Raw genomic sequence first — 11851 nt, forward strand, 5'->3', positions numbered from 1 at the left:
AATATATATATATATATATATATATATATATATATATATATACACACACAAATATAAATATAGTAAATCTATGTATATACACTCAGCTGTTCGAAAGTTTGGGTTGGTAAGATTTATTATATTTTCAAAGAATTCTACCATGTTCACCACAGCTGCATTTTGTTGATCAAAAAGAGAGTAAAAAAAGTAATATTGTATAGTTGTTGTTATTATTTAAACATTCTATAACATAGTAAATTATATTATTAAAATGTTGGTCAATTTAATGATTGTTATATTTCTTCCCAAAAAAAAAAATCTTAGTGTGTGGATAGATAGACAGACAGATAGATAGACAGATAGACAGGCGGACAGATAGATGGATAGATAACTAAACAAACGGAACATTAAGCAATTTAGAAATGTACAATAAATGCATCTGCTTTTGATAAACTCATATTATTTTGCCATCAGCTTCAGTTTGTGCTGAAACTGTGCTTGTGTGCAGCTGAAAAACAACCAGACGTGACCTGTGAATATGAATGCTCCGGCACCATGTGAGACACTACGCCGAGCTGACAGTGGAAGTGACGCTGTCGTTGTGCACTCACCCCGAAGAGCCCGTGCTCTTGCACACGCCAAGGAGGGGCCGTTTCTCAGCGAAGCTGTCAGTGTTGAGGGAACCTGCAGCCGGAGGGACAGAAAGGGGAACATTAACCACTGACCCACATAAAGAGGGACATTCATTAGCCACCCGCACATGAGGCCTGTTGTCTCTCCGCCAAAGCCACCCACCCACCGAACTTGAGCTTAAAAAACAGCTACCACAGCAGGAAGCGTGTTGATTGCATTACAAGAGATCTGTAATCAACATTATGCTTTGAAAACATCCTCAAAATAAAAAAAACTTTCCTGTCAGCTTTGACATTCACACACCCTCACTTAGAAGAGAATAATGCCCTATTCCTCAGAGACTTATGGGGATCAAATTAAATTAAAATACCAGCATGCAAGACATTAAATGGAGACAGAGAACAGAAACGCCACTCAGTGCAATGTGTTGAATGCAAACCATTTCTCCTCCGACTCTAATGGAGAAAGCCTTCAAAGCTTTAGGAGGAGTCTTCTGTCTGACTGGCTTTAATTTCAGAGCTTCGGAGGAATTACAGAATGGCAAAAGGCCGGTAGGCATATTTTGGGTGGAGAAAACATGTCGCAGTGAGTTTACAGATCCCATACTTATCTAATTCTCTTGATTTAAAAGAGAAGGGGAAAAACTTCCATTCATGTCCGGATAGAAGAAGAAGATGTTAGCCTTTGTGGAGCTGTAATTTGGGCAGCCATGCCATGACACTAATCAGCTCCAGGAACGTACGGTCCCTGTGGCGTGGCGTGGCGTGTGAGTGCAAATGTGTCATTCTCAAACCTTAACAGTTTAAAGGGCCTCTCCTCCGTCTTCACTTCTCTGTCATCAGACATTGCGACTGGTCACGATATCCAATCATAATGCAAATACGACGGGCCTCTAAAAGACAACAGCTGCCTTCTATTTGAAAGAACAATTAAGGGGCAGAAAACCACCCCTTGCTCCTCTCCATCTGTAGATGTGTGTCTCAAAAACGGCTGGACTTTAAAACAAGTGGTTTTCATTTGTATTTTCCAGTGCCTGTTTTCAATCTATGCTGTGAAATATTGAGAGAATTGTTTTCTGGAAGACATAACAAATTTCCTGCATTTCAGTAAATAATACATTTATAGGACAGCTATTTACGAGTGCGCTTTCAGCAGTGGGGTAAATTTAAACAGAGAGGAAGCAATCGCAGATTTCTGGTCAGCTGTGGATATGACCGTCCGTAGCGGTCACCTGGAAATGAATCACTGCAGAAACAACAGCAGAAGTCAAAAACAGAACGGATGCGGAAAAAAAGTCAGTTTGCATTTTTAGAGAAAGCGGAACTTCCTCCTTTATTCTGGGAAAGACATTGCATTATTAAAATTGACACCTATTTTCAGGACTTTCCAAATCCGCTCACCCAGCTAAAACAATTACTCTTTTTAAATCCCACTACAGTATGACACTGTTTGCGCCAAACAGATCACGATCAGTTTCCCCACTTGTAAAATTCATTTGATTTAGCTGAGAAGCGTTCTCCTCATGTGTCGGCCGTCTGCTGCTTCTTATTATGACAATTCTCTTTTATCTGAATCCAGCCGGCGTTCAATGCCTTTATTGTGCATTGTTTAAATCTGCCGAAAGAACAGAACACAAATTCTGTGCATAAATGTCACACTACAATACGACTCAGTGCATTTCCTATTCCTTTTGTTTTTACATTTGAATATGACCATGCCACTTATTTAGAGAGAGATAAAAAAAAAATCTGACTATATAATATCTGAACAGATAATATCCTGTTTTAGTCATAACAGAAAGTGTGCAAAATCATCAAACAGGAAGAAAAAAAAAATGTGAAAGGGATAATTTGGCATAACATTAATATTTAAGCATACCGAATCAGGTTGCGTGTATTTTAGTTTAGTAAGATGTAGCGTGCATTTTTTTGTCAGACTATTCATTTTCGTCCTTTAACAAATGGAATGAGCACAGGCATGCGATGGCCAATGAGTGAGCCGTGATGAAAGAGAAGGTAAATCTCAGAAGTCTGCAGTTCCTCTCTGCCAGAGCAGCGGTAAAAGTCCAGGCAGCCAGCTGACAGCATGCCAACATAATTGTGAAGGACTGATTTTAATATTATGAAGGGAAAACAGCGGGGCTCTGGCGAGCTCTCAGCGCTATTAAGAAACAGAAGGTAGTCTTTAATTTAAACATGATATATGGAAAAGCCAGTAAGGAAGAAAGACATGGAACTGTATAAATTGCCACATCTCGGTCTAGCTTGATTCGAAAAAGCATGTAACTGCCGAAAACTGATTTTACTTTCTGCAAATTTCTAGGCAAATAATAGTGGCAAACATGACATGTAAAATAACGTGCTGTTTATGTAACATATGACGTGAAATAAATTTAAGCGTAGCGGCAGATCATGCTCGGTCAACACATATTTCAATTTGGAGGTGGACGCTTGTTCTTGACAAGCTGAAAATTAAGATGTCACTGGAATGTAGAATTTATAATAATATTTCAGAGCAGCAGTTTTACTTGCAGTAATGAAAAGTCTTCTAGCAGGGGTTATAAGCCTAAAATGGAGCTTAGGTCTATTCTAGAAAACAGTTGGGAGGGGGAAAAACAATTCTAAATGCAAAAAATTTTAATGCAACCGAATTTTTGTGCCTTCTTAGGATGCCAAAGTTAAAAAAAGAAAAGAAAAAAAAAGAAACTGTCTTGCTGTTCAGTCTACACTACCATTCAAAAGTTTGGGATCTGTAAGTTTAGGTTTTTGTGTGTGTGTGTGTGTGTGTTTCAAAGAGGTTTCTTATGTTACCTAATGCTGCATTTATTTAATCAGAAATACAGTAAAACAGTAATATTATGAAATATTGCAATGTAAATGTAAAAGTTTTTTTTGTAAAATTGTGATGTAAATTAATGTAATTTATTATCATCCTGTGATGGCAAAGATGAATTTTCAGCAGCTAATACTCCAGTCTTCAGTGTCACATGATCATCCAGAAATTCATTTTTTTTCAAAATTGAAAAACAGCATAGTGCTTTTTAATATTTTTGTGGAAACCGTTATACCTTTTTTAGGAATCGTTGGCGAATTAAAAAGTTCAACAGAACAGCTTTTATTTGAAACACAAGTCTTTACTGTTACTTTTGATCAATGTAATGCATCCTTGGTTAATAAATGTATTAATTTCTTAAAAAAATAAAAAAAAACTTTTGAATGGTAATGTATGCCAAGTTTTGCATATTGCTAGGCCTATGCAGTATTCAATTTCTTTGTTAGATTTCAAAAACATTTTGTTGGGGCCACTATATGTTAAAAGTCATGCACTTATGTGGCTCTGCAGAATGAGCGAAGCCCAGGCTTTTGGGGTGTATGATACTCACTGATATGAGGAGCAGGCAGGATCCTAGCAGTTCGCACAGGTCCATGCCTCACCGAGAACAGCTCCTGTGCTTCCCCGTTCAGCTGCAGAGAGAAGAAACAAACAGACATGCTTAAAACACACCGGACAGTGATGTTACAGAGATAAACTCAGTTCAAAGACAGCAAAGAGTACTGTGGGTGTGAGAATGTGGTGATGCATAAACTCTGGAGGTGCATATGGGTTTGTACCAGAGCCGCATCTCAAAGGTTATCAGGCCCGAGACAAAATGGCAACCTTATAATTACAGTACAGAGTTGACAGGGCTCCAGCATTTTATCTTTTATTTGTACATCAGCTAACACATTCCGTTTGAAAGTGTTGACACAGAGTGTCCAACTGAGAAACACCCATGACGAATGTCCTAAATACTGTGGCATCCCTTTTGGAACATTAACATAAAAGTACTCGACTGTGAATCACACAATGCTCTGTTTGGTCTGCAGCGGCTGTGATGTGGTTTGATAATGAGTCACCCAACAACTAGAAGATAAACATCAGGCATCTGTGGACAAACCAAAGCAAGACACTTCAAAAAAATATATAAAAACTGCTGTGTAATGTTATCTGGCCATTGATATGAACGGAAAATGGATAAAAGCCGCAAAACTCAATTCTGTCATTGACAAACATGCTCTTAAATGACACTTGTGCTGTTTTCAAAGCTGCGGTCTGTTTTTTTTTCATAGTTAAATTATCCTATCCCAGCTTAATAGAACAGTTCACCCAAAAATGAAAATCATGGGTGAATCACTTACTCACCCTCATGTTGTTCCAACCCCTGTATGACTTTTTTTTTCTTCAGTGGAACACAAAAGGAGAAATTGTTAAGTATATCCCAGCCATTCTTTTTTACATAATGAATATGAGCGAGCACTGGGACTGTCAAGCTCCAAAATGACAAAAAGCTCCTCTGAAGTATTATAAAAGTGGTTAATATGACTCATACATTATATTCCATGTCTTCTAAAACCATAAAATAATAGCTTTGTCTCAAGAACACTCCAAAATGTAAGTCATTATTCAAACTTTGATAGTTCTTCTTGGGGAAGTAGCGATGAAAATTATTGATGTTCAGTTCACAAACTAGTCATTCTTTTGAACTGGATCTTTTCAAAGAGCTGATTTATTGGTTCATCATCTGAATGATTCAGTCACAATGATTCGGTTAACAAGGTCAGGTCACAGCTTCATATTCAACTACTTATCCAAAGACTTCAGTAGGTTGATTTCCCTGAAACGTGTAACTGTGGAACTACTGTTTGTGCATTGTGCACCCGACACTGGCTCAACCAATGGTGCGAGTTTGGGGCGGGACTATCTGCTATGCCAGTGGTTCCCAACCTTGGTCCTGGAGGCACCCCAACACTGCACATTTTGCATGTCTCCTTTCTCTGACACTCCAATTTCAGGTCTTGGAGTCTCTACTAATGAGCTGATGACCTGAATCAGGTGTGTTTGATTAAGGAGACATGCAAAACGTGCAGTGTTGGGGTGCCTCCAGGACCAGGGTTGGGAACCACTGTGCTATGCAACCAATTAAATTAAATTTTGAAATCTCAGATCCATTCAGAATTATTAAGTCTTTTCTTGCCTCTGCCAGTGTAGGAAAAATCTGAATTGCTGATCAACTCGATGCCATTCGGGGTCAAAAATGTGGTTGCGGGACGTCAAAGAACAATGGGGCACAAACAAAGAGAGATTTGTTCACACTGTAGGACAAATCAATGCAAACTGAGAGAAACAGACTTCACATGAAGGATGGAGGGTGAGCCAACAACTAAACCACAAAACAAAAGCTACCATGTATTCCATAAACGTGCTCCTCAAATATAAACACCATTTCCGTGACTAACCGTCCCAGGCCGATATTTAGCACCTACAATGACCATTTGATTGAGCTGTAATAACAATACAGACCTAAATCAAATTAAGTCTTAATCACGTCATTCTCATACCGACACTGTAATAAGCTGATGGAAATCTGGAGATCTGTGAAACCAAAGCTGGGGAGTGGCGTATCACATCGCAAGGGCGGAAATATCTTGATTGGCGCCCAAATCCTATGGCCTTTTATTCTAGCTTTTTGTTTTAAGAATTAAGCCCTGAATGTGCATCTCTATGCGTGTTAAATTACAGAAACTTCCTTTATCACATTACTGGGCATAATCCATGTGTCTTAAGCAGATAAGCCCACAGAGGATGATTGCTCTTTTGAACAATTAGTAGCTTTTTCAAATGCAGGATCAGTTTAGTTTTTTTTTTAAAAGGCGCTCGGTGCAGACTTTGTAGCTGCCAAGTGGGAGATTAATAGGGCATCTACAGCACGGTACATTTGATGTGAGAGAGACAGAAGGAGAGAAAACAAGAGAGAGAGGTAATGCACGCGGGCCACCACAAAACAAAACCCCCGGCTGGCTAATGGGGCAAAGGAATAATGGAATTTAGCAGATTGTGAGGTTTACATTAATGCGACTGTCATTGTGCATTACCAGACTGCTCATCCTCGCTTTACACGGCTTTAGTGGTGGCATCCATCACCAACCTCTCAGCTATTACATTACTATTTATCACAGCAATGTGCAAAATTGAGGCTTCTTTTTGTTTTCCCCTCTTGTTGTTTCTAATGTCATTCACATGGATACAGTGTAGATGCTGGTCATGAAATGAGTTTTGTTAATCTCCAGCCACTCTGTGTGATGAATTCAGCGAATCGGAGCAATTCAACAGTATCTGGAGCTGAGAGAGACGGCAGCTCTGCCTGTATTCTTAGAAAGCGGAGAGCATCTGAAAGTAGATTGGACAGAGGACAAAGCCCAGCATTAGACAAGAGAGACTGGTGACATCTCTGTCTCCTGGCCTTCTGGGCTCTTGATACGATAGCAATAATACAGACATGAACTTCTGCTCTCCTTCCTAAAATACACTATAAAAACAAAGTCTGAAGTCCAAGCCAAAAGACTTGGATTGCATATATCAATTATTGTTTCTGTGAAGGGAATTTAAATGTTTCATCTGAGAAAAAAGAGACCATAATAAATTCTATCCAATATTCCAATGATTTAATGCATTTTATATTTAACAAAAAAAGTATCAGTACCAACTGAGACATACTCAAAATGTTTGAAAATAGTATTTAAGTTAAGTTAAGTTAAAAAATAAAAAAAATAGTAATACTAATGCAAAACTGACAAAGTAGATTTTTGGCTAATACAATAATATCTAAATGCCATAATATCTTCTGATAATTATATTAAGCCAGTACGAATAAGCAGATATCTATTTTTAATGTTATGGCAAAGAACTTATAAATGGCCTCTATTAAAATGTATTTTATTTATACTATTTTCTAAAATAGAAAATGTAAAAATATAAATTCAAAATGAAGCTAAATAAATCACAATGTAAACTAAACATTACAGTATAATGTGCAGTATGAAAAACATTTTGAGATTTGCTAAAGTTATGTTTAATAGCGTTATGCACTTGAATCAGTTGTTTCTTGCTTAATATACAGATAAAAGTGTTTGCTTAATGAATACAATGTACAATATAAAGTGATTTTAAAGATTTACTTTAAGTGCGCAAGTGATGACAAAGATAATCTAAATGTAAAAAATAATCAAAATAAGAATGAACAATGAAATACTCAATATCAACTGATGCCGTAATTGTTTTATTAAATAGTAAATAATAATATCATGCAAAATTTTGTGAATCCCTTATCATTTAATCCCTCCTTAAACATGCAATTTCTGCAGCACTATCATCACCACAGATTTCTCAAACACCCGTCTCTACACATTGGAATCATGAAGTGCATTAGGCTGCTTTAATGATAACAGCAAAGCAGACACCTTCAGTGTACTGCATGTCATCCCTCCACTCCAACACCACTTCAATTAGCCCTGTCTAATCTAACTGCTATCTCCTGCCAGCCAGCAACACCTCCATCAAAGATTCTGCTCCACCAAGATGCTAATGCACAGGAATGCAGAAATGTACTACAGCTAGTGCCACTCCTGCTCCTCCCTTCAACGCCATTACAGAAGGTGTTGGCTCAGCAACTGTCACAAACACTTTGCAGACAACTTATAGCCAGACACTGTGACGCTTTCAACACATTCACAAAAAGTGTGAGATGTTGTGTCTGTAATGATCCTTCCAAATTCACGTCATAATGAAGTGCAAAGCTTTCCTAAAGTGATAACTGTCAGGACTTTCATAATTTTCTAAAATAAAGGCTTAGTCAGGGTGACAAATCACATAATATGACCGATATCTTGATCTCGATTACCATATGACTGAGACAGCCAAGTCTGAGAAACCTTTTGAATTGAAATTGACATTTTCACTACTTTACTGGGGAAGCGATATCATGTTAAGTTACCATTATTTTTTACATTTGACATGATTCAGAGCTTAACATGCATCTTGACAATTTCACCCAACTTCAATACTAAAATCTGTATTCCAGGACACAGCCTTGCCTTTGTCTATGGCGACACCAAGTGGTGAAAAAGAGTCACAGCATAACACAGCAACTGAGCAATATCAAACAATTTTAAGGTCGTTTGTGAGTCATATTTGACTAAATATTGATTTTAAATACAAAACTGGAATAAAAGATGACAAATTCCCGTATTCATTTTCAAAACAAAGGACAATAAATGCAGTATACACCAGATAGTATGTAGTAGGCAGTACAACAGTATTGATTTCACTGCTGAGCTTCGCTGTCTACACCTTATTGTCACCAAAATGAATGATTTCCAGTTGCTTTGTCAATGACATACAGAAAGAGTGGTCTAGAGAAAAACATGCTGGCTGCATCCAAAAATGCTAAGTAGTGTAATTTGCAACCGTTAAAAAATATGTTCTATATAGTATGAATGTGTGTTATATGAAAGCATTGCAGAATATTTGTCATGTTGTCATTGTCATGTGACCTACAGCATTGGTTGCATCACTTCACTGCCATTCACAACTTCTCTTCAGTAGCCTCATGGGATAGTACAGTGTCCACTGGCTGTGCATGTCAGAATCTCACCAGAAGTAGTAGTTTATCCAAATAATTTTTGCCTACTCTTTTATGAATACTGTGAATTCGGACATACTACTCTTTTCACATTCTATTTTTAGCCTACTACATAGTCAGCAAGTATGCATATTCAGAAGCAGCCAGTGTAGTGCAGGCAAGAGAGACCATTTAAAATGTACTCACTGATATGCTCCAAATCTGCATTCCATCAGTGTATCCAATCATCAAGCAGAGAGGCGGGTCAGTGCCGCTGCCGTGCATCTCTTGGAACTCTGGTAAGCGAGCCACATCTGGACACAGGGCAAGAAACACAAGTTGTAGGAAATGACACAGAAGTACAACAAATAATTCACAAAGCAAGTAATTCACAAAGGCTTGACGTAAGTTGTAAACAGCTCAATAAACAAACAAGACGCAGATGATCAGAACAATGGAACACATAAATAATGATTCAAAAGTTGGCAAAATATAGCACCTTTCTGATCGCCACTGTTTTTATTCTTCTGACAAAAAGAAAGTGTAAAAAAAAGACCATGGCTGTCAATACAAGTGCCAATACAACTGGAAAATTAGGAAAGTTATGTCTAATCTTCTGACAATCATCTCATCCCCTCATGACATGTTTGCTGGATTGAGGAGCATGGTCAGCATTTAGATGATCCAACGTTGGTGCAACCAAAAACTTTGCTAACCCAATATGACTAGCCCCAAACCACATTTAGGATTTGTGTAACATCTCAATGCTTGTTAAAACTTTTTTGTAAAAATGTGGTGAAAAAATAAAATAAAAAAATATTTATGAGCCAGTTCTTTTTAGTGAACCAAAAACATGCAGCATGACCAATATGATATAGTCTGACTAACAAACAAATGATTCATATGAGCTGGTCCTTTTAGTGAATCAAAACATGCAGCACAAACTTACCATTGATGTCTGTTTTTTCAAATCGGACCCAAACTATCTTCTCTTTTTCATCATTTGGAGGTGTCCCAGTATATGCCTGAAAATTCAAAGATTAATACAGGCTAGATATTTTCTAACTAAATTGTTCTTGCTCTCACTATCTATCACTTATATGTCTAAAAAGAGTCTTTCATAGGCTCTCAACATTTTTACAACATAAATACATTGAAAATTAAACATTATCCAACACCGACTTTAAATTACAACACACATAAAAAAGTGAATCTCCAGTTTTGTACACAAAATTACAAGCAAAATTTAAAGGAAAAACATTTACCTGAGGGACTACATCCTGCAAGAACGTAACTACGCTCTCCATGTATGACTGCTCTCTGCAAAACAGTAAAAACAATTCTCATGAAAATAATATAACCACACAAGAAGAGACCTGACCATTTAAACCTAAAAGCTTGAGCAGCAATGCAATATTTTATCACCCTTTTGTTTATTAGGACCATCATCTTAACATTTACAATAGTGATCACTGAATTGGCTTTACAACTGTAATTTCATTCACAAATGAGCCATTATGGTCTTACGTTGCAGCCTGTGCTCGAACCACAACCCCACCAGCACAGCGGCTCGGTCTGCGCGGGGAGTCAGACGCCATGGCCAACCACTCAGGATCCTGTTGGAGCAGAGCATGAGAAGATAGAGTCATGATTTTCACATGATCATTACAATAAACATTACTGCAGAGATGCCTCATTGATCATTCTGATCTCAGTATTACTCTAAATTCAACAGAAGTAATAGGCTACAAATGATATCTGCACCACTACAGATCATCCACCTTGCAGATGGATGTAAACAAATCAGGCACAGATGTGCCTGGCTCAGTTAAATCTGCACAACAGACCCATTCCTATTAAGTATTGATCCTGTAAACGATCTATAATACAAACTTGTTACGACACGCGAGATAAACAAAATAAAAGACTTCAATCAACTCCAGCAATATTTACTAGTAACCAAACTATAGGACGTATATACCTTTATTACCACCATCATAATAATGTAAGTAGCTCTTCATTTCTTTACATTTTACCATAAATTTAACATAATTTAATCCAAGACAATGTCCAAAGAGATGTCAAGAGTGTGTCAGAGAAAACACAGCTGTGAGTTTAGTCAGTTCAACATTTCATCATATCAAATTGATCATCTCCAGTCTGTTAGCTTAGCCAATACCGCTATCTGCCATTTCAACGCTTCAAAGACAATAAACTGAGAAATGACAAGAACTTTTCTCACTTTCTGAAAGAAATATATATGTAATGTATGTAAGAAATGTGCAGTTGAATGTTTAACGATGCGACATTTGTACTAACCAGAGGTTTTGTGTTTAGAATTCGGATCAACAGAAGTCCTCACAAAACGCCACAGTGAAGCTGACATGCAGCGGAAACAACAGATGCCTTGGCCAATCAGAGATGAGCGTCGGAGACAGATAGCCAATAGTGTTAGGACAAAGGTGGGCACTTGGACCTTTCTGACCAATAGTGGATGGCATGGACTGTTTGGGTTTGTTTGTTCGCTGAACGAATCTGACACGTTGTTAAAATTAACATTAACATCGTGATGAAGTGTTATATAAAGCAATATTTGTTTGGTTCACACTCATATGAGCATCTCCGCATTTGAAAATTTGCACAACGGCCTGGATAAACGCGCATGTTACATCACGTCACGCTGATGTGTTTATTTACATCGAAGTATCGCGTGATCACCAACCGAGCTCCTTCGCACAGCCTCGGCTTCTTTCGGGGAAAAAACGAAGTTTTAGACACGGGACAACTAAGAAGGAATGTATA

General features: G+C 37.7%; 1 protein-coding gene across 3 annotated transcripts in view; it reads right to left on the bottom strand.

The window, feature by feature from the left end:
• Positions 1-11461, bottom strand: part of bcas3 (BCAS3 microtubule associated cell migration factor) — a 232095-nt gene extending 220634 nt beyond the window's left edge. For all 3 annotated transcript variants that reach the window (XM_016556989.1, XM_016556988.1, XM_016556990.1), the window contains exons 1-7: positions 11369-11461; positions 10577-10665; positions 10315-10369; positions 9999-10074; positions 9257-9363; positions 3995-4076; positions 591-663 (exon numbers count right to left, since the gene is read on the bottom strand). In XM_016556989.1, the coding sequence (XP_016412475.1) occupies positions 591-663; positions 3995-4076; positions 9257-9363; positions 9999-10074; positions 10315-10369; positions 10577-10647 (464 nt within the window). In that variant the 5' untranslated portion in view covers positions 10648-10665; positions 11369-11461. The remainder of the gene's footprint in view (positions 1-590; positions 664-3994; positions 4077-9256; positions 9364-9998; positions 10075-10314; positions 10370-10576; positions 10666-11368) is intronic.
• Between the last annotated feature and the right edge of the window lie 390 nt (positions 11462-11851).

This window comes from Sinocyclocheilus rhinocerous, unplaced genomic scaffold (genome assembly GCF_001515625.1).
Source record: "Sinocyclocheilus rhinocerous isolate Xijiao unplaced genomic scaffold, SAMN03320098_v1.1 scaffold166, whole genome shotgun sequence".
Lineage (NCBI taxonomy): Eukaryota > Metazoa > Chordata > Actinopteri > Cypriniformes > Cyprinidae > Sinocyclocheilus > Sinocyclocheilus rhinocerous.